General features: G+C 51.7%; 4 protein-coding genes across 5 annotated transcripts; 3 read left to right on the top strand and 1 right to left on the bottom strand.

Moving 5' to 3' along the window:
- Positions 1-286: 286 nt before the first annotated feature.
- TPP1 (tripeptidyl peptidase 1) lies at positions 287-7,789 on the top strand. Of its 2 annotated transcripts, XM_087821710.1 has the most exons (13): positions 287-360; positions 476-547; positions 817-956; positions 2,958-3,108; positions 3,339-3,466; positions 3,614-3,792; positions 3,958-4,156; positions 4,303-4,496; positions 4,749-4,813; positions 5,217-5,337; positions 5,425-5,583; positions 5,754-5,879; positions 6,049-7,789. In XM_087821710.1, exons 1-13 carry the CDS (start codon positions 317-319, stop codon positions 6,187-6,189), a joined length of 1,719 nt encoding a protein of 572 aa, XP_087677836.1. In that variant the 5' UTR covers positions 287-316; the 3' UTR covers positions 6,190-7,789. The 2 variants fall into 2 exon arrangements, with proteins under 2 accessions (XP_087677836.1, XP_087677835.1); XM_087821709.1 differs by lacking the exon at positions 287-360 and having other exon boundaries at positions 380-547.
- Positions 7,790-8,495: 706 nt separating this feature from the next.
- TAF10 (TATA-box binding protein associated factor 10) lies at positions 8,496-12,476 on the top strand. The gene is made up of 5 exons (XM_087821711.1): positions 8,496-8,809; positions 8,950-9,104; positions 9,340-9,404; positions 9,490-9,604; positions 9,800-12,476. Exons 1-5 carry the CDS (start codon positions 8,578-8,580, stop codon positions 9,887-9,889), a joined length of 657 nt encoding a protein of 218 aa, XP_087677837.1. The 5' UTR covers positions 8,496-8,577; the 3' UTR covers positions 9,890-12,476.
- On the bottom strand, positions 9,938-16,660 carry ILK (integrin linked kinase). Its single transcript, XM_016217281.2, has 13 exons — positions 16,595-16,660; positions 16,036-16,170; positions 12,583-12,748; positions 12,314-12,409; positions 12,015-12,111; positions 11,835-11,918; positions 11,648-11,733; positions 11,401-11,510; positions 11,161-11,288; positions 10,953-11,074; positions 10,757-10,856; positions 10,518-10,648; positions 9,938-10,345 (listed from the first exon to the last, which is right to left on the bottom strand). Exons 2-13 carry the CDS (start codon positions 16,122-16,124, stop codon positions 10,196-10,198), a joined length of 1,359 nt encoding a protein of 452 aa, XP_016072767.1. The 5' UTR covers positions 16,125-16,170; positions 16,595-16,660; the 3' UTR covers positions 9,938-10,195.
- Positions 16,661-16,863: 203 nt separating this feature from the next.
- On the top strand, positions 16,864-21,143 carry RRP8 (ribosomal RNA processing 8). Its single transcript, XM_016217280.2, has 7 exons — positions 16,864-16,978; positions 18,199-18,559; positions 18,776-19,241; positions 19,332-19,461; positions 19,621-19,727; positions 19,813-19,909; positions 20,132-21,143. Exons 1-7 carry the CDS (start codon positions 16,880-16,882, stop codon positions 20,249-20,251), a joined length of 1,380 nt encoding a protein of 459 aa, XP_016072766.2. The 5' UTR covers positions 16,864-16,879; the 3' UTR covers positions 20,252-21,143.
- The last annotated feature ends 1,827 nt before the right edge of the window (positions 21,144-22,970 follow it).

Below are 22,970 nucleotides of genomic sequence, written 5' to 3'. Positions count from 1 at the left end.
AAGAAACCTGAGCTCTGAGAGGTTAGGTCACTTGTTTAATATACAGCTAGGAAGAACCCAGGTCTTTGGGTCTGTGGACCTCTAGGGCTTCTTTCTTAAGCCCCCCTACACCTTGTGGTGAGTCCTGACTGGACTCTGGTAGTAGGAGGGAACTCTGGGCCTAACCCAGGGCTTGATGGGCCACAGAGGGTCCAAGTAGCAGCCCCACCCGCTCCCCCAGTATTCGGGACCGCCCACTTGGGGGAGGAGCCCTCACGTCACCAGTTTCTAGGCTGAAGGGTGGTTGTAATAGACTCGGGTTCATGTGATCTGTCACATGACAAAAGATCTGCTGAGAGACGGAATGGGACTGCGACCCTGGTGAGAAATTAGGAGGGCCTGGGAGAAGGAGATCACATTGGAGGGAGTACATGTTGGAGGGTGGGGCTACAATGACTGGCCAGCTCCCTCTGAAACCCACCTGCCACCCCTGCAGCCTCCTAGGGCTCCTAGCCCTCCTCATTGCGGGCAAATGCAGTTACAGCCCGGAGCCCGACCAGCGGCGGACGTGAGTTGATTTAGCACTGACTACCCCCTTCCCCATATGCCCTGTCCCACACCCACTGTCCTGGTCCTAGCCTCCCTCACCCCCTCACCAGCTCCTGGTACTCGCTGCATAGTCTCAACCCCAAGTTCCCAGGCTGTCACCTATCATCCACTTCCTCTGAGCCACATGCGCAGCTGGGATCCTACCCAAGGTCTCAGCCCCTAATCCCGAACCTTCTGTGACTATTTCCCATCGCCGCCCTAACAAAGGCCATGTTCCTGACCTGACAGGCTGCCCCCAGGCTGGGCGTCCCTGGGCCGTGTGGACCCTGAGGAAGAGCTGAGTCTCACCTTTGCCCTGAGACAGCAGAACTTGGAAAGACTGTCTGAGCTGGTTCGGGCTGTGTCGGATCCTGGCTCTCCTCGCTACGGTGCCTTTTGGGACTAGGGACGGGATGTGGGATGCAGTGCAGGGACACAGGGCTGGGCTGAGCCTGGAACAGTGCAGATTACGTTAGGGCCGTGCTCGTGGTGCCTGTCAACGGGGGGATATAGGGCAGATGAATGACAGTGGCTCTCGTTGAAGAGCTGCTAAAAAAAAAGTGAACTGAAGCTAAACTGTCCAAAACTAACTCATTTTTCCCCCAAAAACATTTCCACTTGTGTTCATCAGGCTAGAAACCTAAAAGTGAATGTGGCTAAGAACACAGACTTTCCCTTGGCTGGTGTGGCTCAGTTGGTTGGAGCGTCATCTCCGTGTACCAGAAGGTCGAGGGTTCAGTTCCTGTTCAGGGAACATACCTAGGTTGCTTTTGATCCCTGGTCAAGGCGCAAATGGGAGGCAACCGCTTGCTGCATCTCTCTCACATCATGTTTCTCTCTCTCCACCTGCCTCCTTCTCTAAAATCAATTTTTTTAAATCTATTTCATTTTTGTTAATCTTCACTGGAGGATTTTTTTTTCAGAGATTGGAAGGGAGGGAGGGGAGGACAGAGAGAGAGAGACATGGACATGAGAGAGAGACATCAATTGGTTGCCTCCTGCATGTGCCCCGACCGGATCTGGGGATCGAACTTGCAACCCAGGTACGTGCCCTTGACTAGGAATGGAACCCTAGATCCTCTGGTCTGCAGGCTGAGGCTCTAACCACTGAGCCAAACGGGCCAGGGCTCAATTTAAAAATAAAAAGAATAAAGTTGACTATAACTTAAAAAGGAAAAAAAAGCACAGGCTTTGTGATCAGATCTGGATCCTATGACTCTACTGCTTACCAGCTACCAGACAAATGGGGAAGTAGCATCTAGTACAGATGCTCCTTGACTTACAATGGATGTTACATCCCAATATACCCATCATAAGTTCCAAATACTGTTAAATCAAAAATGCTTTTAATACATCATAGCTTAGTCTAGCCTGCCTTAAATGTGCTCAGAACACAATATCCGAAAAACTGGTAGAGTACCAGTTGTTTACCCTCACGATCCCGTGCCTGACTGGGAAGCCACAGCTTCCTGCCACTGCCCAGCATCAGGAGACAGTATCATACCACATATCGCTAGCCCCAGAAAAGATCAAAATTCAGAATTTGGTTTCTACAGAATACATATTTGTCTTGCACCATTGTAGTCGAAAAATCGTAAGCAGGGGACTGTCCGTCCGCACACCTAGGTGCTCATCAGCTCAAATTCCTCAAATCCAGTCCCACTTCCTCCACTCAGATGCTGAGGTTGCCACTTCTAACTCTGAAATAGCCTTTGGAGTCGTCCACTTCTCACCATCCCTTGTTGCCACAAACTCAGCTTATTCTCTCATCTGGCTGCTGCCCAGCCCAGTGACTCTCTTCCCGTTCACCCCACTCCCTACTCTCTCAAACTGTTGATGTTTTGCTCCAATGATCAAGCTGGATTGTGTCCTTCCCCTGCTTGCAGCCCTTCGGGGTGGGTAGAGGAGTGGGAAGGCAGTCTCAGGTGAACCCACGAGGCAAATACCAGTGTGCATGGCTCCATGCAGGAAAACAGTAACTCACCATCACGTTAAGCTTAAAATCAGCAAGTATGAAAACTTGAGCTAAATTAGATGTCATCTTATAATTGGCTTTAAAAGTTTTGAAAACTGTTATGGGAGATAAGCTTAAAATGGACAGTTTTAATTTAAGAACCTCATTTGTTTTTCATGATCATTGCAATGCATGCTGTGGTGCCACATTTGCAACCTAGTAGCCTTTAGGATAAATCCATTTTCCTGGCCTTGGCATTCCAACTCTCTCCAGCTTTTCTGGATCCCTAAGTATAAGCTGCACCTGCACAGCCTTTTTTGCTGTAAAGTCCCTCAAGACCCTTCTCCAGGCTCCTGATGTCTCCTGGTTGAGGTCCAAAAAGGGAAACTTGGAAAAGCAATGAATGAAGGCAAGAGCTTCTACTGAATCCCTGCAGGAAAATACCTGACCCTGGAGGATGTGGCTGAACTGGTCCGGCCATCACCACTGACCCTCCACACGGTCCAAAAATGGCTCTTGGCGGCTGGAGCCCGGAACTGCCACACAGTGATCACACAGGACTTTCTGACCTGCTGGATGAGTGTCCGGTGAGAGAATGATTGCCCCACGGAGGGTACCAATCATTCCATCAGGGAGACTAGTCACCCCAATGGGAGGGAGCTGAGAGCTTGCTCGTGGCTATGGGTAAGAGTTGGCTGGCGGCTATGGGTGAGAGCTAACGCATGGGTAGACAACTAACTGCCCAGTGACACTCATGCAGCCTTCTCTGCTCTGTTTTATGCTTTTTGACTTCTGTTCTCTGATCTCTGACCTCCAGACAGGCAGAGCTGCTGCTCTCTGGGTCTGAGTTTCATCGCTATGTGGGGGGACCTGCAGAGACCCATGTTGTAAGGTCCCCACATCCCTACCAGCTCCCGAAGGCCTTGGCCCCCCATGTGGATTTTGGTAACACCCAGTGGGGTTGGTGGGGTTGGGGCAGGCAGAGGCAGGGGCTGGAGAAATTTAGATGCCATGGGGGAGGTTGGGGTGATCAGCAGTAAAGTGGGGATTGGAGTCTAAAAGATCTCCTCAAACTTGATCTCCTCCCCACAGTGGGGGGGCTGCACCGCTTTCCCCCTATATCTTCCTTGAGGCAACGCCCTGAGCCACAGGTGGCAGGGACTGTTGGCCTGCACCTGGGGGTGACCCCATCCGTGATCCGTAAGCGATACAACTTGACAGCACAAGACGTGGGCTCTGGCACAACCAACAACAGCCAAGCCTGTGCCCAGGTGAGCCATGCAAGAGCCCTAGGGTCCTTGAAGCCTCCCCAGGGAGCCTGACTAGCCAAGGGTGTGCTCTTATCCCCTGTCTTGTGATCTAGGATGGTATCCCCTGCCCTGACCCTTGGGGCTGTGTCCTCTGACCCATAATATCTGCTTTGATTTCTTCCATAGTTCCTGGAGCAGTATTTCCATGACTCAGACCTGGCTGAATTCATGCATCTCTTTGGCGGGAACTTTGCACACCAGGAATCAGTAGCCCGTGTGGTGGGACAACAAGGCCGGGGCCGGGCCGGACTGGAGGCCAGTCTAGATGTGCAGTACCTGATGAGTACTGGCGCCAACATCTCCACCTGGGTCTACAGTAACCCTGGTACTGCCAAGGGGATTGGTTGGTGGGGAGAGGGACAGGGGTGAGTGGTGATCTTTGCTCCCCCAAGAGAATCCCATGAACTAGAGGGAGATCCTGACAACCCACCAAATGACTGCATTGTGCTCCCCTCCCCACAAAAAATGCAGGCCGGCATGAGTCACAGGAGCCCTTCCTGCAGTGGCTCCTGCTGCTCAGTAATGAGTCAGCCCTGCCATCTGTGCACACGGCGAGCTACGGAGACGACGAGGACTCCCTCAGCAGTGCCTACATCCAGAGGGTCAACACTGAGTTCATGAAGGCTGCTGCTCGGGGTCTTACCCTGCTTTTTGCCTCAGGTGACCTCCTACTGGAAACTTAGACACCCCCCCCACCCCCACCCAACCTGAGAGCTCTAACCCCACAGTGACTCCTGATCCTGATGTCTGACTCATAATCTGAATTTAACAGGGACCACTGACCTGAGCTCTAATCGCTGACTTCTTGCAGTAATGACTAACACTTGAATTTCAATTTTGTCTCTGACAACCAAACCTACATACCAAGCTCTCACTAATTAACTTGAATGCTAAACTTGGTCTCTCTCCTAGGTGACAGTGGGGCTGGGTGTTGGTCTACCTCTGGAAGACACCAGTTCCGTCCCAGCTTCCCTGCCTCCAGGTAAGCACCCCAGCTCACCACTAAATTGTGATCACCAACCTTTCATCTGTGGCCCCATGACCTGGAACCTTTGCCTTGACCCCACCAGGTGCTCCTATGGCTCAGCCTCAGCTTTACGTGCCCTGGTTGGAGGTCCCAGGCCCCAAGTCTCCTGAGTAGGACACAGTTCCCAGCGTTTCTCTTCCTCAGTCCCCAGGCATTTTAGTGGAAGATTTAGTGGGTGTTCTGTGGGAAATGTATGCAGTCACCTCAGGCCAAGTCTTCAGGGCTCAGAACTTTAGTTATTCCCACCTACATGCTTCCCCACAGAGTCTAGGCCCTCCAGCAACACCCAGGCCATTCCCACCCATTTTGGAGGTACCCTTAGGACCCCTACAATCTGAGCGCTGTCTTCTGCCCTCAGCCCTTACGTCACCACGGTGGGAGGCACGTCCTTCCAGAATCCTTTCCGAGTCACAAGTGAGATTGTTGACTATATCAGTGGTGGTGGCTTTAGCAATGTGTTCCCACGACCTTCATACCAGGTATGTGTATGTTTGTGGATGGGAATGGAGGCGGGAGGTCAAGAATCCTCAGTTCAGGGGACATACTCGCTCAACAATGCCTTTCAGGAGGAAGCTGTAGCCAAGTTCCTGAGCTCCAGCCCCCACTTGCCACCATCCAGTTACTTCAATGCCAGCGGACGTGCCTACCCAGATGTGGCTGCCCTCTCTGATGGCTACTGGGTGGTCAGCAACCGCGTGCCTATTCCATGGGTGTCTGGCACTTCGGTGAGAATCAACCAGGCCTCAAACCTTCAGGAACTATCTTCAACCTGTACCCAAGACCTTGTACCCAGAACCCCTGACTCCCCAGAGACTTGTGATCCTTTCAAACATCCCTCCCCAAAAGTCCAGTCACTCTGAACACCTAATTTCTCTTTGCACCTTCATCCTTGCAGGCCTCTACTCCAGTGTTTGGAGGGATCCTATCCCTGATAAATGAACACAGAATCCTCAGTGGCCACCCACCTCTTGGTTTTCTCAACCCAAGACTCTACCAGCAGCATGGGGCAGGACTCTTTGATGTGAGTGTGGAAGGGAGGTGTGTGGACTTTTTCACAAAGTATGGGGAGTGCTAAGAGAGCAGTTCTGATGGGATAGGATAGTCCCTGGGATGTGAAGACAGGGTGAGGGGGTGTCGTCTGTTAGTACTGGTACTCGCAGGCCCAGATCTGATGCCCACTTTATCCCTAGGTAACCCATGGCTGCCATGAGTCTTGTCTGAATGAAGAGGTACAGGGTCAGGGTTTCTGCTCTGGCCCTGGCTGGGATCCTGTGACAGGCTGGGGAACACCCAACTTCCCAGCTCTGCTGAAGATATTACTCAACCCTTGACCCTTTCCTGCTGGGAGAGTGGGCCTGTCCCCTGCCCCACAGCTGGCAGCTAGTTTCCTTATTCTGCACTGCTGTCCCCTCACCTGTTGACTGCTACAGACAGCTTGTCTCCCTGACCCTGAAGTGCTATGAGAATGACTTGACTCCCAACCCTCCCCTGCTCCATCATACTCAGGTCTCCCTACTCCTGCCTCAGGTTCCTCTACATTTGCTATAACCAGTACTGTTTGGGAGCATCCCCACCCCCACCCCCCACCCCCCCATTCCTTTTTTCTCTTTGCAACCAGGCTTTTCCAAAGGGTTGTCTGCATTGTTTGTGTACATGATTTTACTTTGTGTTTGCATCTCAATTTATCATAATGAGACCTCCGCCTTCCCTTTTTTACTCTTTCCTCCCCTGACACAGAAACAGTGGCCTCCCCGCTGCTTCATCAAGTACATGCTTCCCAACCTTTGCTTTAGGGCCCTCTGTCGTACTTGTCCACTCCCTCTCTTTCCTTAGCTCCTAGGACTTCACTTCTTTCCTGACCATTTCCCCTTCCTCCTTCTCCTTCTCTGCTTCCTCACTGAATGTTGGTGTACTTCACTTCTGCATCCTTAGTCTTTTGCTCTTCTCACTCTACCCATTGTCGCCTGGAACAAATCAAAGATTGGCATCCACAGCATCACCATCTCGCTAAATCAGACTTTCTATCCAACAGTGACTGATACCTCAAATGCAAGATGTGCCGTTCTCGGCACTTCATCTCTCTTCCTCCTTCCCAATCCCAAACTGTTCTCTTTTGTTTCTTCTTGATAAATGATACTATGCTGCTTCCAAGCAAGCCAGAGAGCTGTCATTCTAGACTCCCATTTCCTTCACCTCCTCCCCCTTCAATAAACAAGTCCTACTGATTTTACCTCTCAAATATATCTTTCTCAACCCACAAGTCCTGCCAATTATATTTCTTATGTAAATCTAGAAGTCATCTACTTCACTCTTTCTCCACTGCTTCTACATTAGCTTAAAGGCACATTCTCTCTCTGAATTATAGGCTCATAAAAAAAATCCCCTTTCTCCCTGCCCTTCCCTAAACCATCTTCCAGAGCATAATGAAAATCACATCAAGCCATTTACTTGAGTAAGATCCTTCCAAGATTATTGGATGAAGTTCAGGCTTCCTATCATGACGCACACACCGGATCCCTTCCTGGCTATGTCTTCCTGAGTAACAAATTGTTTATCCTCCCCTGCTCTCCCCCGAAACATATTCTTTCACTTGTGCTCAAGATATGCTGTGCCCTTAACACTACCCCTGACTCCCCTTTGCTTGTTTGATTTCAAGCATTCTTTCCAGACTCAGTTTAGAAGCCACCTTCTCTTGTGAACCTGTTGGCTCCCTGAAGCTACTTGATTTTGGTATGGCACAAAAAATCTTAGAATTTTGAAGCCAGATCTGTTTGACTGTTGTTTCTAATATAGACTAGCGGAGAGCCTTGGGCAACTAAGTTCATCTCCCTAAGCCTTTTTCTCACTTGTTAAGTGGGGAAAAGGCTATACCTGCCTCTCCTAATAATCAGTGACTAATCAAGTGGAATAAAGTTGATAGAGTGGGCAGCAGATGTTAATTCCCTTCGTTTTCTTGCACTGCACACCCTGTGTCTACCTCTAGTATGGTAACTCCCGCATAGTATTGAAATTGCCAGTTGACCCGTTTGCCTCCCTTTCCAAGACGGGTAGTGTTCAGAGAACGAGAACCTTGTTTTATTTAACTTTGTGTTCCCAAGCCCCTAGCTTAGGATTGGCAAATAGGAGTTGAATAAATGTTCGCTTCGTTGAGACCCGCGCTCTCGCCCTCGCTGGGACTCTGCGCACGCTGCTTACCCGGGCGCAGCCCCTTCCTCCCGCCCGCGCAGCACCGCGCGCTCCGCAGCAGCCCGCTCTCCGGGCAGCCGGCGGCGGGGCGGGGCACGCTTTCCACCTCCACTTCGAACCCTTAAAAGGATGAATACGGGAAGTAGAAATGATGCCGACTGGCAGGCAACCGGTGGTCAAGGGGTGCCGGGCGGTGAGCCCAAAGTAAGGTCTTCAGCAGTCAGGCTGAACGAAGGTCCCAGACGCGCAGGAGAGTCCTCGACATTCCACGGTTCCGGACCCTGCGGAACAGCCTAGGAGTACGGCGGCGCGGGAGGTGGAGCGTCCCGGGCGGCGCGCTCTGCGGGGTCTGCTCTCCGCCCCTGGACGTCTCATCTAACGGGCTTTTAAGCGAACCAGCAGGCGAGAAGCCTGAGGGCCAGAGCGGTCAAGGCCTGGGCGGGGCGAGCGCGAGGCGTCTGACGTCACCCTGGTGGTGCGTAACGTGAGCGGAAGCGGAAGCGGCTCTGTTCGCCGCCTCTCCCACCGGCCTGATGAGCTGCAGTGGCTCCGGCGCGGACCCCGAGGCGGCGCCGGCTTGCGCCGCCTCGGCCCCGGGCCCCGCACCCGTGGTCTCAGCCCCCGCCGCGCTGCCCGCCGGCACCGCTGCGGAGAACAAGGCCAGCCCCGCAGGGACAGCAGGGGGGCCTGGGGCTGGAGCCGCGGCAGGGGGCACGGGACCCGTGGCGGCGCGGGCCGGGGAGCCGGCCGAGCGGCGCGGGGCTGGTGAGGGCCGGGCCGGGTGAGGGTGAGGGCAGCGCCCCGGGCTGGGCCTGTCGGTGGGGAAGAGCACAGGCTACAAGGCAGGTCTAGCTGGGGCTCTGCGCCTTCCACCTCCCTGTCTCAGTTTGCTGGTTTTCCTCCAGCTCCGGTGTCGGCGGGCGGCGCGGCGCCCCCGGAGGGGGCCATGTCTAACGGAGTTTATGTGCTGCCGAGTGCGGCCAACGGAGACGTGAAGCCGGTGGTGTCCAGCACGCCTCTGGTGGACTTCCTGATGCAGCTGGAGGATTACACGCCTACGGTGGGCTTCCTGCCTGAACTAGGTTATTGGCCCGCTGTCACGCAAGCTTTCTGCCATACCACCTGGGTTTCCAACGCCCTCTTCTTGTACTTGACCCCCTACTAACTTGTGATTTGTCCCCTCTGCCCACCCAAACTGAGATTCCTGATAGCCAGGCCTGTCCTCCTGCCCTCACCCGCTCTCAGCCCTGCATTGCCTATTGTGAACACTGACAGTTGTCTAATTGATTTCTCAGATCCCAGATGCAGTGACTGGTTACTACCTGAACCGCGCTGGCTTTGAGGCCTCAGACCCTCGCATGTGAGTAAATTCTGGACAAGTTAGAGCCTTGGGTGCTTGTGTGGGGTTTGCTGTCCATCTCCTTATACCAGTTTTTTCTCTCTAGAATTCGGCTCATCTCCCTAGCTGCCCAGAAATTCATCTCAGATATTGCCAACGATGCACTACAGCACTGCAAAATGAAGGGCACAGCCTCTGGCAGCTCCCGAAGCAAGAGCAAGGTGTGAGGGGAGGTTCATTGAATCAGTAATTACCTCCCACAGCAGCAGGCTTAATTTATCTTGCAACCCCTTTGGGGAAACTAAGCCCTAGGGGAGGTAAAAAAAAAAAAACAAAAAAAAACCTACTCAGGTCACCCACCTGGGATTGAAATCAGGACTCTTGTGTTCAGCTGGTGCTCTTCCCTTTTCCCTCAGGACCGCAAGTATACTCTAACCATGGAGGACTTGACCCCTGCCCTCAGCGAGTATGGCATCAATGTGAAGAAGCCGCATTATTTCACCTGAGCCACCCAACCTATATGTACTTGTCTGTCTCCTTGTCCCCACACCAGCCTGTTTTCATAATAAACTTTATTGTGACAGGCAGGGCTGATCCCTCCCATGCTGGGAGACACCGTGTGGCAAGTGACAAAGCTCTGAGCCCAGCCCCTTTTGGGGCCACAGTGGTAGGGATGGGGGCAGGGGATGGGCCCCATGGCTGGGGTAGTACCATGACTGCAGGCAGGGGAGGCAAACAGAGGCCTGCTGCTTTGGGGAGGTGCACTCCCCCGTGTCCCACACCTCTGAAGTTTAGGCAAGGACTTTCCAGCCCTACTTGTCCTGCATCTTCTCCAGGATAGGCACGATCATGTCAAACTTGGGCCGCTTAGCAGGGTCTTCATTCATGCAGATCTTCATGAGCTTACACACATGAGGGGAAATGCCTGGTGGGATGGTAGGCCGAAGGCCTTCTAGTGCCACCTGTAAATACAGGAGAAAACAAGGTCAGTCTCAGGACTTGAGTCTTATGTAGTGAGAGGTCTCCAACCCTCAGGACAGGATGACTGTATATTTGAACAAATGTGGGAAAAGCCCAGCCCCTCTATAATTATTGTCACTACCCCCGCCATTCCCCCAACACACGTGCTCTCACCTTCATTCCAATCTCCATGTTGGAGAGGTCAGCAAAGGGTACTTCCCGTGTCACCAGTTCCCACAGAAGCACTGCAAAACTCCACATGTCTGCTGAGCGTCTGTTTGTGTCTTCAGGCTTCTTTTGCAGCGCTGGAGGGACAGGACTTAATCTGTTCCAGATGCCTATCCTGTCCTGTCTGCCCCCTTCCACTGCTGCTGAGCTGGCCCTTCTCTACCTCCCAACATAATCTCACTCACCTTCAGGGGCCACCCAGGCAGGCGCATACATACGCCCAGGGCATTGGAAGGAGAACTTGACATCAGCCATGCTGATTCGGGCAGTCATGTCCTCATCAATCTGAGGGAGAGAAGACAGATATGTGGAAGGAGGTAAGTCCTATCATAGGGAAAGGTCTTCTGGGAGACTGAGCCAGGAGGGAAGTTGTGACCTCACCATTACACTACGGCTATTGAGTGCATGTCGTGGGATGAGGGGCTCTAATGTGTGTAGGAAGGCCATGCCCCTTGCCATGTCCAGTGCAAACTTCACAGCCTGGCTCTGGTCCACGACAAAATCTAGGAAAAGAGGCAATAGTCAAATAGCTTGGAGAGGCTCACACACCCTCTACCCACTTCAGTGAGATCTGGCATCCCCTACTCACTGGTGCCTTCATGTAGTACATTGTACAGGGATCCATATGGCATCCAGTGTGTGATGAGAGTTGGGTGAGGAGCAGGTGGAGACTGGCAGAAACCTAGCACTGGGAGCACATTCGGATGCGAGAAAATCCTGGGAGAGGAAGAGAGTGTCCCTGGCTGAGACCCAGCATAAAACATCTCCCTCTTGGGTTCTAGTCCGGTTTCCTTGAAAGCAGTAGCTTCCAGTTTAGGCCTTCCCCCACCTGAGCCGGGGACACTCCTCGTTGAAGTCCCTGCTCTTCCTTGTACTCCAATCTCGAACCTTCAGCACCTTCATGACGATGTCATTGCCCTGCCAGCGGCCCTTCCACAGCTGAGAGACAGGTAAGGGTTAGGAGGCTTTAACTAAGGCCATCACTTTCATGCCCACTAACTGGAGAAGAAAAAAGAGGTATAGAGCATGTAATTTGGGGAGTTTGGGGAGGGAGGGCCATGAAAGGCAGGGGTCACCTCTCCAGAGTGATTCTCGTTGATCTTTCCCAGGAAGTTGAGTTGTTTGAAGTCAATGCCGGAGTGTTTGTTCAGAGTCCCATTTCCTGAGAGTGTGAGGAGGTCAGGTACCCAACTCCCCCCTAACCCAGCCCACGGAGCCCAGGATTATTCCCTATTACCACCCTTCCCCTCACAACTGACTCACTGGGCCGAGTGCGGGTGGTCCCCTTCCAGAATGTGTCCTTGTATGGAATACGGTTGAGATTCTGGCCCATCTTCTCTGCCCGCTCTGGGGAAAAAAGACAGTCTTGGCCTCAGCTGTGGTATGGAGAGAGGAGACAGGCAGGAACAAAAGAGGATACAAGTTGGGGGTTGGAGGACAGACCTCGGAGCAGCTCTCTCAGGGGTGCCTTGGCTTTGTCCACAGGCATTTCTCCATACTTGTTGCATATGCTGACAAGGGCCCCATTAGCCACCAGGTCCTGGAATAAAAAGGTGGTTGTGATGAGGGACCCTGCTACCTCCCTGGCAGTCATGACCAACCATGAACGCAGATGCAGCACAAACCCTATGAGTGTCATATACTCTGCAGGGCTCACAGGACAGGATGAGGATTCCAGATCTCCTACTGAGGCTCAGACTTTACTTCCCACCCATCCCAGGGCTTAGGGCCTGAGTACTTACCTCTGCCACCTGATCTTGACCCCAAAAACAGGCATAGTGCAGGGGCACATTCCCATGCTCATTCACTGCATTGATGTCAGCTTTGTACTGCAGCAGCTGATCCCCAGGGCCAGACAGAAAGAAGAGGCAGAAGGCACAGTCAGTCCCAAATGAGAGATGGGTGTTGAGGCATGTGAGGAGGGAGAAGACTACACATGCTTTTTCCAGTATGTTACAGTGCCTGTGGCTGACTTCTAGGCATGTATGTGATGGAGGGGAATCATACATACCTTCTGTACAATATCCCGGTGTCCATGACTGGCTGCCAGGTGCAGGGGGGTGTCATCCCCACGGTTCATCACATTGATTCGTGCCCCCCGCATAATCAGCATCTCAACCACAGCAGAGCGGCCCTCTCTGCAGGCCCAGTGCAAGGGGGAGAAGCCATGATCGTCCCTTTGAAGGAAGGGGCAATAGTCATTTATCTGGAGGTGGAATCGGGGCAAAGGCCTTAGTATAGTCCCTCTGCATACTCACCCTGGGAAACCTTACCTCTCCAGGACTTCAATTCTCATTCATGTCAGTAATGTCCCAAACTGTCCAATTCAGACCTTCCCCTGAGCTTCAAACCCAACCCCCAACAAGTTCATATGATTCATTGTTTTTACCACCGTCTCCCACCAGCCTTTCTTCTCTGGCAAACCCTATCTCATTAAATGGTAGCATTCTTCATCTGGTGTCCTCTGCATCCCTTTTCCAGCATCTGTTTGTCCTTTCTGTTTTCCATTGCATCTTGTACATCCCCCTACTATAGTACTATCACTGGATCGTAAAAATTTGTTAACGGGTTGTCTTGTCAGACTAAGGTTCTTGCAAGAATGGACTGACAGCAGGGGTTCAGTGCATGTTAGGGGTGTGGGGTATTGGAGAAGGAAGGCCACAACTCATGGGAGAGGGAGCAAACTTACTGATTGGCTCTGGTACTAGAACTAATTTTAAAAAGGAATGGAATTAAAAATGAAGTTTTGGAAGGGTTTATAACGAGAAGGAGAAATGCTTTTGATAAGTCATTACTGATGAGGCAGCAATCAAACTATCACATAAAACAGGATTGCTCAAGCAATCTGGGCATAGAAAACAAGAAAATAAGAGTGGCTTGTAGAAAGAAAACTGTACCTGACTTTTTTTCTTTTCCCAAGGATGTGTATTTTATAAAGTCAAAGAAGTATACAAAAAAAAAAAAAAACAAAAAAAAAACCACAATTGGGTGGGAGCTGGGCCTGCCTGACAGCCTGGGGCCATAAAAGGAAATTCCATCCAGTCCCAGAGGCAGATCCAAGGGGCGGAGCAGGGGGGCGGTCTGTGGTTTGGGCAGACTGCCTCCGGATGCTTTAGTGCTGTGGTCACTTCCCGTGTGGGGGCTCTAGGCTGGGCCTGGAGTTGATCAGGGGTCTTGCTGCCACAGGCCACCAAAATGCCCCAACAGCTTAGGGGAAGGTGTGGCCTTTAACAATGATTTCCCTCCACAGCTGCCTTCATCTGCTGACACAGAGATACCCAAAAGCTTTCCTGGGAGGTGGGGGTCCACTCCCCACCCCTGGCTTATCAGTCTGTTTTACCTCTTAGCTCCTTAATTTGTGCCTTGGCTTATCAGCCTTCCCCCAGTCTATGGCCCCAGAGCAGGCCAGAGCCTGAGGGCAAAAGTATGGATAGATTTCTGTCCACTGTCAGGTTGCCTGTCACCCCAGGGCCAAGACTTTAATCTCAGAGAGGCTTGCAGGGATATATGATGGATATATCTCCACATATCCATCCTATGGCCAGCTTGGGCCCCCAAAACTTATCCCCTCAAACCAACAAAGCCAGTTTCACTAATGCCACCACTTTACCTTTTGGCAGCAGAGTCTATCTAGATGCCATACCCACTGGAAACTTTGCCTAAGCCTTTATAACCCCACCAACAAAATAGTAACAGTGTCCACTGCCTTTATTAAGAGCACCCTTTGAGGAGTTATATGAATAACGGAACAAGTGACTGCAGAACAAATGACTGCGAATCATGGAGAAGTAGTACAGAACCTAATGGGAGCCCGGGAGCCTATTGGGAGCCTGGATGAAGATGACAGGTGGTTCTTACCTCTCAAATATAGAAACTAAACTCTGCCAACCATAAAAAATTAAATTAAAAAACAATTTAAACCCACCATCCTGAGTCAACACCACTACTGTTTTTCTTGTCTTCCAGTCTCAGCCAACCTCATCTCTCATTCAACCTGGCACAAGGCCCCTGCCTTGAGGTCATGGATCGAGTCTGAATCACCACCTCTAGTGCCCAGCAAAGGGGGTGTTTAATATAGTTCCTTAAGTGAAGGAACCCAGTGTAATCTGGATTCTTCACCTGTTCTCCTCTGAAACAGCCCTCACAGAGCCATCAAATATACCATTAATTGTAAATTCAATGGTTACCTTAAAGTGTTCAAGTTCTTTGATCTCTCAGGAGCCTATACTACTGTTGACCACTCCCCCTTCATTGAAACATTCACTTCTCTCAGCTTTACCAATATTTTCCTATTTCTCCTTCAACCTCCAGTTTTTCCTTTTAAGTCTTGCAGGCTTCTCATCCCCTCTCCTTCACACCCATGTCTTCAAGTATCATCTGCATGCTAATATCTCCCAAATTTGTGTCTCCAAGACATACCTCTCCTGAAATCTAAATCTGCATGACCAATAACTTACTCAACATTTCCACTTCCCTGTACTGTCACTTGAACATGGCTAGAGTGGAGCTCATCATCCTTCAGTCTAGTCCATCTCAGTTAAAGGAACCACCATCTATCTAAGTGCCCAAGTCAGAACCCTGGTCATTGCCTTTGACCTACCACAGTTCCCACACCAAGTCTCACCAATTCTTTTTTATTTATTTATTTATTAAATTATTCTTTAAAAAAAATTTCTGATTACACTTTCCAATTACAGTTCAGTACTATTTTGTATTAGTTTCAGGTGTACAGCAGAGTGGTTAGACAGTCATATACTTTACAACATGTTCCCCCTGACATTTTCACCAATTCTTTATCATAAAAGATTTTAGGAATCTGATCTTTCTTTTTCACCTACCCTCATTCTAGTCCATGCCACCACAACTTCTGGGATGGAATAGGCAATTGCCTCTCTTCACATTGCCACCTGCTCTAAGATGGCAAAAAGCATCTAAGATGACACTTTACAAATGGACAATCTCATATCACTACATGGCTTTAAACCCTTGTTCTTGGAATAAAGACCTCATTATAGCCTAAATATCCTTGCATGATCTGGCTGACCCTTGCAGACGTTTCCAGTCTCCTGTCATTCTCCACTTGTATCCAATGCTTCAGTCCACAGAAGCCCAAAGAGGATTTCTATCCTCCAGGCACATGAAACTGGACAATTTCCCCACTCTCCGCCCTGTCTTGCCTCCTCGCCCATGCAGTTACTGAGGCTGGAAAGCTCTGTGCAGCCTCTGCCAATAAAACGTTTCTTTAGCAGTCAAGGTTCAGCTCAAGCGCAGCTTCGTCTGCGGAGACCCTCTGCTCCCCGTGTCCCGTCCCCCCCCCCCCGCCCCCCCCCCCCCCCCCCGGCTGTGCTTGGCACTCGTCACACTGCATAGGAAAGGCAGCCGCTCCCGCCAGACGCGGGCACCCCACATCACCGAGAGGACAGTGTCTCTGCCTTCCTCTCACCCACCAGCCTCTTCAGCTCACCCCTGGTTGAGGTCGTTCTCCGTGTTGTCCAGCCACAGGCGAACAGCAACCGCATTGCCCTCCCGGCACTGAGTGAAAATGTCGTCCATAGCAGCGTCCCGGCGCTCAGCCCCCTAGACTGGGGAAGCCTGGGGACTGTGAAGGGACCCAGGGGACGGGGGTGAGCCCCAAACTGTCTCCTGAAGTTGAGAAGTGTTTGTGTTGGGGATGTGGGTCTGGGGGCTGCGTCCCCAGTTAGTGGAGGTCTGGGAAGGAGTTCGGGGCAACGGGATGATCCCCAACTGTGTGTCCCCGGGCGTGAGGGAGAGGGGAGTGCGGGCGAGGGAGGGGGTGAGCAAGGGGTAGTATATCTTCTGAAGGGATGTCAGAGAGCAAGCACAGGGACCCCGTCCGCTAACAGCTGGGGGAGGGGAAGTTCAGGCGCCGCGTTCCCGGGGGGAGGAGATCGGGGGTCTTTCCCGGAGATGGCCCTCGTTCCAGACTCGGAACTTAGGCGGAGTGAGGGGTGACGGGCCGGCAGGGCTCGCGCCTTGGGGAGGGGGCACGGGTGTTCACTCACCGGGACTCCGGCTGGAGGAGCCTTCTCGGGGGAACTCCCGTCCGGCCGCGCCCGCCGCCCGGCCCGCCCCGCCCCTGGCCCTTCGGGGCCCGCGCGGGCCTCCCCTCCTCCCTGCTCCTTGCCCTTCTAGCACACCAGTGTTTAAACTCGATGGTTTCTGCCCTGCGCCGGACGCTCTAGCCCTCCCCGGCCTTTCACTCTGGTTTCCGGCTCTGTGCGCCGGCGTTCCTGGAGACAGACGTGGAGAGGCGCGGGGATCCCGCGACCTCACCCCGCACCATTCGCATGTTTGAGGAGCCAGAGTGGGCCGAGGAGGCCCCATTAGCCGCGGGCCTCGGGCCTGTAGCCTCACGGTCTCGGCCCGCGACAGCCTCGCAAATCAAGGTGAGTGGCCCCGCAGGGCACTGGAAGGTGTTTCGGGCCCTGAAACGGATCCTCGTGGATCGCGGCGCCAGTCACGCTGCGCGCGCCCTCCGTGTGTGAGTGTGTGAGTGCGTGTGGGTGTGCGTGTGCGTGTGCGTGCGCGCGCTAGCAGCCGACTGAGGTCGAAGATCTGAGAACTCCCAAAAGAAAATGACGTTGGAACAGAGAGTTGGTAAGTAGAATTTGTGAAGCAAAGAGGGTTTCCTGGACAGGAAAAGCACGTGCAAAGGTCCTGTGTCAAGAGAGCATGCATGTCCTGTTAGGGTCACATACACACAAATGATAGGTGCCGTTGCAGCACAGAAAATGAGAGGGGATGTCATTGAAGTTGGAGAGGTAAGTTAGTGGTTTTGCATATTTTAAGGATAGACAGAAGTCGGTGAAGCAGTTTTAGCAGGGGAAGGATTCCTTCAGAATTAGTGTGGAGATTGGATTTGAGAGAGCAAGAAGGAATGACAATGACGGGTTGTCTGTATACTACCATTTCAAAAGGTGGTGTGGAGGGGCTACTAAGAACCTCCCAGTTAAGTGCCTGGTCTGGGACAACCCAGTAGGACTTCAATCCAGAAGCCTCCCAGACAATAGACCTTCTCCTTTAAGCTTTTGCCGACATGAAGGCAGCTGTACTTCGCAGGTTCTTCCTACCCTCTGTGAGCTTCCAACACAGAATCTGTCTGCTTTATGCCTCCTCTTCATTCCCTCAACCCATTGCTATAACCCAGGCCAGTCGCCCTCTGTCTGCAGCTTGTCCCCTTCAGTTCTCTACACTGCAGCTAGAGTCATTTTAAATACACACCTATCGTCCTGTCACTCTTGTTTTCAGAAACCTTCCTGCCTTTTATCAGCTGGAGGCAAAAGCCTGAGATGCAGGGCTGGAACTCCTGGTCTCTGGCCTTGGTCCTGTTGCTTGTGGCTTTACCACATTCCTCTGGGGAACCCCAATACCTCCTCTGAACATTGAAGAGAGTGGGATGGGTGGTTGCTCTGCCCTCCAGCCTCTCAAAGGTTGGAGTGGCAACTTGAAAGTTCTTCAGAGTCTGACAAGCTTCATGACAAGCTGGTTAACTGGGAATAATCCAGATACCTCTGCCAGTGTCTGAATCAGGCCCCTATCCCTCCCTTCTTATTCCCCAGGTCACATCCATTCTCACCCCTGCTTTCATCCCTTGTTTTCCCCCCAGGGCTCCAAGCGCAGCAGGCTCCTGGCCACACTACGGACCCTGGAGGCAGCATCTCTTTCCCAACAACTCCCCAGCCTCCCTGGCAGTGACTCTGAGGAGGAGGAGGTGGTGAAAAGGAAGAAGAAACGCCTGAAAAAGGCCTCGTTTGCCAGTGCTTCTATTGAAGTAGAGGAGAAAAGGAAGAAGCGTCAAAAACAGGGCCTATCTGGCAGTGACTCTAAGGGAAAGGAAGTAGAAAAGAAGAAGTGCCGTAAAGGGGTTCTTGGCAGTGACTCTGCTGCAGAAGAGAAAAGAAAGGGGAAATGCCAAAAACTGGCCCCTTCACACCCTACCCAGCCCCTGAACAGTGCTGACCAAACAGGTATCAGTGGATGCATGTATGGTGTGTGGGACGGGGAGGGGGATCATCTGATCTTACGTATGATGGAGGTTACTTGCCACCATCAGGTTGGGGGTTAGGCAGTGAGGAGTACTTTCATCCAGGCTGCAGTCTCTGTCTTGGCCAGGATGAATTTGCCAAGCCTCAGAATTCAGTGGCTCTTGCCCTAAATATGCCTTCCCATCTTCCTCCCTACAGGTCCCAAAACTTGCAAGAGTAGTGCTACCCAAGATGACCCACCCAAGCCCAGCCCTGTGACCACTTCCCCCCAAACCTCCCATACCTTGAGTCGCAAGCAGTGGCGGAACCGGCAGAAAAACAAGCGTAGACATAAGAACAAGTTTCGGCCACCTCAGTCACCGGACCGACCTCTAACCACAGCCCCCACAGAGGAGACAGAGGAGACAGAGGGGCCTCCTGCCCCCACTCAAGACAGCCTTGAGGCTCGGGCAGGAGCTCTGCGAGCCCGTATGGCACAACGGCTGGATGGTGCTCGATTTCGCTACCTCAATGAACAGCTATACTCAGGGCCCAGCAGTGCTGCACAACGCCTCTTCCAGGAAGATCCTGAGGCCTTTCTCCTTTACCACCGTGGCTTCCAGAGCCAAGTCAAGAAGTGGCCACTGCAGCCGGTGGACCGCATCGCCAGAGACCTTCGCCAGCGGTGAATGGGGGTTGGGCACTGTGAAAAGCGATGTCAGTCAGTCATGGGCTCAGACTAGACCAGTGAGTGATCCCTCCCCTCCACTCCCAGGCCTGCATCCCTAGTGGTAGCTGACTTTGGCTGTGGGGACTGCCGCCTGGCTTCAAGTATCCGGAACCCTGTACACTGCTTTGACTTGGCCTCTCTGGACCCCAGGGTCACTGTTTGTGACATGGCCCAGGTAAACTCTTTTATCCCTGTGTGCTCTAGGCCCAGCCTGCATGTGCTAATCTCTAACACTCCCTCCTTCCCCCCCATTCTGATGTTCAGCACTGCCACTCAGTGCTGGCTTTCTCCTCCCCATAGTGTGTGCCTCATACACCACCCCCACTACCCACAGGTGCCTCTGGAGGATGCGTCTGTAGATGTGGCTGTGTTCTGCCTTTCGCTAATGGGAACCAACATCAGGGACTTTCTAGAGGAGGCAAATCGAGTGCTGAAGCCAGGGTAAGAGCCTTCAGGACACCAAGTGCATGTATATGTGCACATGTGTGTGTCTGTGCGCTTACACAGAACTTTCCATTCTTCTCAGGGGCCTCCTGAAAGTGGCTGAAGTTAGCAGCCGCTTTGAAGATGTTCGGACCTTTCTGGGAGCTGTGACCAAACTGGGCTTCAAGATCATCTTCAAGGTGAGGGCCCCAAGAAGTCTGTCCCTGTGTTTGTCTCATGTGTGGCCCTTTTTGGGGTAGTGGTGTTCCGGGAAGAGGCTATAGACACAGGCATTTGCTTCTTGAGGCACGACTCATGGGAGAGCCCTGGGAAGCTTTCTGAGCAAGGGTGGGACATAGACAGAGGTGTTTTTGAAGAATGGTGTGAGGATTTGGGGCTCACTGCATCTTTTCTGCCCCTAGGACCTGACCAACAGCCACTTCTTCTTGTTTGATTTTGAAAAGACTGGGCCCCCTCGGGTAGGACCCAAGGCTCAACTCTCAGGCCTGAAGCTTCAGCCATGTCTCTATAAGCGCAGGTGACCTCTGGACCCACCCTGGAAAGGGGAAGCAAGTCTCAAACTCCATGCTCAGAACTCTGAAGACCATAACCATCCAGGTTGTGACCCAGGACTGGGTACCACCCTTCTTCTGTCTCAAGAACAAAGTGTGATGAAACCCCTGCCTCGGCCCTGCTCTACTGAAGGATTCTTGGTTGCAAGAAGCATAAAATCACTTGAGCTGGCTAAAGAAAAAGGAGTTTATTGTGAGAATACAGGGATACCTGGGAATTATGGATCTCCTAGGTGTCATGGAAACTAGATGGTTTGGAATTCAAGGCATCTCTGGGTTTGACTCCTTTTTCCTTCTCTCAGGAGCCACATGGGCTTTCTGTCCTGGCGTCTCCATTCTCCTCTCTTCTGATCTTCTGTCTGCATACCAGCTTCCTCAGCTTACGGATAGCTGCTGCTCCTTCAGCTTTGATCTGCTCAGGCCTTCAAGGCCTCAGACAGGCAGGCATTGCTTCTTGGCTCTGGGACAACTGGTAGCCCACCAACATCTTGACTCAACACATCAAGCTGGGCTTCTGGGTCAAGACTGTTTGCTTTTCTCTGTACTAACCACCTCTTTCCCCTCTATTCTCATCTCCATCCTTGGAGCTGCATGGCCCAAACAACTCCCAGCATCTTTTGTTGTCCCGTGGGGCCCTGGTGTGTGTCTGGCTGAGAGCACAGCTTTTAGAACCAGGTGGGCCTGGTTCAAATCCTGGCCTGCCACTTATTGCTGAGAGTCATTTAATTTTTGAATGTTACATTCCTTGTTTGGAAAATGGGAGAATTTCTATCTCACGGGATTGTTGTATGGGCCAACTGAGGAAATCTGTAGCCAGGGCCGGGTACCAAGGAGGTGCTCAATAAACTAGCTGTGGCTATTATATGTTGTAAGCCTCATTGTTCTCTAAAGAGCTTCCCTAGTTTGCGTTGGAGGTTGAAGGGTAAAGAATAGACTTGTTGACTGAGGAAGACCCAGAACTCAATCTAGGCCTTTCAACAGGCTCATTTAATAGGATAAGTAGAGATTTTGATAGAGTCTGAGCTGTCCTTTGGAGAGTGGTCGTGAGGGAGTTGGGTCTCTTCATAAATAACCATCATTTAATGCCATGTCGGGGTGGGGATTGGGCTGTTCATTGGCAGATGGGTCTGTCATTTCTGCCTAGCAGTGGGCCAAGATCATCATGTGCTAGGAAAAGCTGTAAGCAAGGAAGGCTAGGGCTGGAAAAGGTGAACTGGGTTGATAGATCTTTGGCTGCTCCTAAAAGGAATCTGCCATGAGTCCAGGCATAAACACACAACCTCTTCTACCTACTTCCAAGAACAAGAACTGGGCATGACCACTGGGATACAGGTTCCAGGCTCTGAGCCAGTTGGATGCCTCCAGAAGGGATGGAGGTTTTGAGGCAGGCTGTTGGCCTAAGCAGATGATAAAGAATGACTGGGACCAGTTGAGTGGGATTGATGAGAGCAAGGGTGTTGCAGGAGCCCCAGTTTGGGGCACAAGATAAATTAAGGCCACTGTGGATTAGTGATGATGGAAGAAGGCAGATGGGAGAAATTCAGTAGATAGGACTGGTAATAAATGTTGAGGGTTGGTGAGAGAAGTGAGTCTGGTTTCTGGCTTGAGCAACTGGGTGAGCTGGTGATGCCATTCACAATGTTGTAAGTATCCCTAGATGTTCATTTTGAAGTGGGACATAAAAGTCTCAGGAAAGATCTGTGCTAGGGGTTTGGGAATCAGCAGCCCAGAGGTGGTAATTAAAGTCATAGGAATAAATAAGATGCCCAGAGTAAGATAATGAGAAGAGAAAACGGCTCGGAATAGAAATGTGAAGAGCATTTAGTGGATAGGTAAATGAAAATGAACCAGTAGCCTTGGCTGGTGTGGCTCAGTGGTTGAGGCGTTGGCCTGCGTACTGAGGGGTCACAGGTTCAATTCCTAGTTGGGGCATGTGCCTGGGTTGTGGGTTCGCTCCCTGCCCCCTTGGTCAGGTTGCATACAAGAGGCAACCAGTTGGTGTGTCTCTCTCACATCAGTGTTTCTCTCTCTCTCTCTTCCCCCCTCCCTCCCTCCCTTCCACTCTCTCCGGAGAACAATGGGGAAAGTATCCTCAGGTGAGGATTAACAACAACAAAAGAACCAGTAAAGGTAACCAGATGAAAAGGTTGGGCAGGAGATGGAACAATAAAACCAGGAGAGTGGATTTTTTAATGTGGAAGGAATGGGAAGGTTATCAGCTGTCAATGCAGTTGAGAAGCCTATGAAGATGAAAGAGAAATCAGATTGTGGTGGGGAGCACTAAGGGATCATCAGAGTTGGAACCTTGCCATGGAAAAGAAATGTAAGGAAAGCAAGCAAAGGAGTTTCAGACCATTCACAAGTAAGTGATTGCTATATTGGGCCTTGGAATTTTGTAGAACACATAGGAGAGTGAAGACAGGAATAGGTTTTTACACTGGTAGTAATTGAACAAGTGACCTGGAAGGATGGGAGGCTATGATCAGAAATTAGCAGCTCCTGGTGATGGCAAAGTCTAGAGTATACCACAGCAGTGAGTGCCTGAGAGACATTCAGGGGAGGTTGCCTGAAGATTGGTTAATGGACTGAGGGCTCAGGTATTGTGTGGGGGGTAGGCTGTTGTCTGCATGGACTTTGCAGTTGTCCAGGATGATGGTAGAAGTTGGCATGGAATGGGTGCCAGCCTCTT

This window comes from Miniopterus natalensis, chromosome 11, assembly GCF_054644295.1.
Source record: "Miniopterus natalensis isolate mMinNat1 chromosome 11, mMinNat1.hap1, whole genome shotgun sequence".
Classification (NCBI taxonomy): domain Eukaryota; kingdom Metazoa; phylum Chordata; class Mammalia; order Chiroptera; family Miniopteridae; genus Miniopterus; species Miniopterus natalensis.
Note: the sequence above shows the minus strand (reverse complement) of the source record. Positions and strands in the feature narration are given on the sequence as shown.

What these genes read in the sequence shown, in the direction of transcription:
- TPP1 (XM_087821709.1), top strand. Translation starts at nt 411, where the DNA reads ATGTTGGAGGGTGGGGCTACAATGACTGGCCAGCTCCCTCTGAAACCC. An exon ending in ACAGCCAAGCCTGTGCCCAG is followed by an intron (nt 3,793 to 3,957) that starts GTGAGCCATGCA and finishes TTTCTTCCATAG; the next exon opens with TTCCTGGAGCAGTATTTCCA. An exon ending in ATGGGGCAGGACTCTTTGAT is followed by an intron (nt 5,880 to 6,048) that starts GTGAGTGTGGAA and finishes CTTTATCCCTAG; the next exon opens with GTAACCCATGGCTGCCATGA.
- RRP8 (XM_016217280.2), top strand. Translation starts at nt 16,880, where the DNA reads ATGTTTGAGGAGCCAGAGTGGGCCGAGGAGGCCCCATTAGCCGCGGGC. An exon ending in CGACAGCCTCGCAAATCAAG is followed by an intron (nt 16,979 to 18,198) that starts GTGAGTGGCCCC and finishes TTTTCCCCCCAG; the next exon opens with GGCTCCAAGCGCAGCAGGCT. An exon ending in GAACAGTGCTGACCAAACAG is followed by an intron (nt 18,560 to 18,775) that starts GTATCAGTGGAT and finishes TCCTCCCTACAG; the next exon opens with GTCCCAAAACTTGCAAGAGT.
- TAF10 (XM_087821711.1), top strand. Translation starts at nt 8,578, where the DNA reads ATGAGCTGCAGTGGCTCCGGCGCGGACCCCGAGGCGGCGCCGGCTTGC. An exon ending in GGCCGAGCGGCGCGGGGCTG is followed by an intron (nt 8,810 to 8,949) that starts GTGAGGGCCGGG and finishes GTTTTCCTCCAG; the next exon opens with CTCCGGTGTCGGCGGGCGGC. An exon ending in GAGGCCTCAGACCCTCGCAT is followed by an intron (nt 9,405 to 9,489) that starts GTGAGTAAATTC and finishes TTTTCTCTCTAG; the next exon opens with AATTCGGCTCATCTCCCTAG.
- ILK (XM_016217281.2), bottom strand. Translation starts at nt 16,124, where the DNA reads ATGGACGACATTTTCACTCAGTGCCGGGAGGGCAATGCGGTTGCTGTT. An exon ending in TCAATAGCCGTAGTGTAATG is followed by an intron (nt 10,857 to 10,952) that starts GTGAGGTCACAA and finishes TCTCTCCCTCAG; the next exon opens with ATTGATGAGGACATGACTGC. An exon ending in ACATGGAGATTGGAATGAAG is followed by an intron (nt 10,346 to 10,517) that starts GTGAGAGCACGT and finishes CTGTATTTACAG; the next exon opens with GTGGCACTAGAAGGCCTTCG.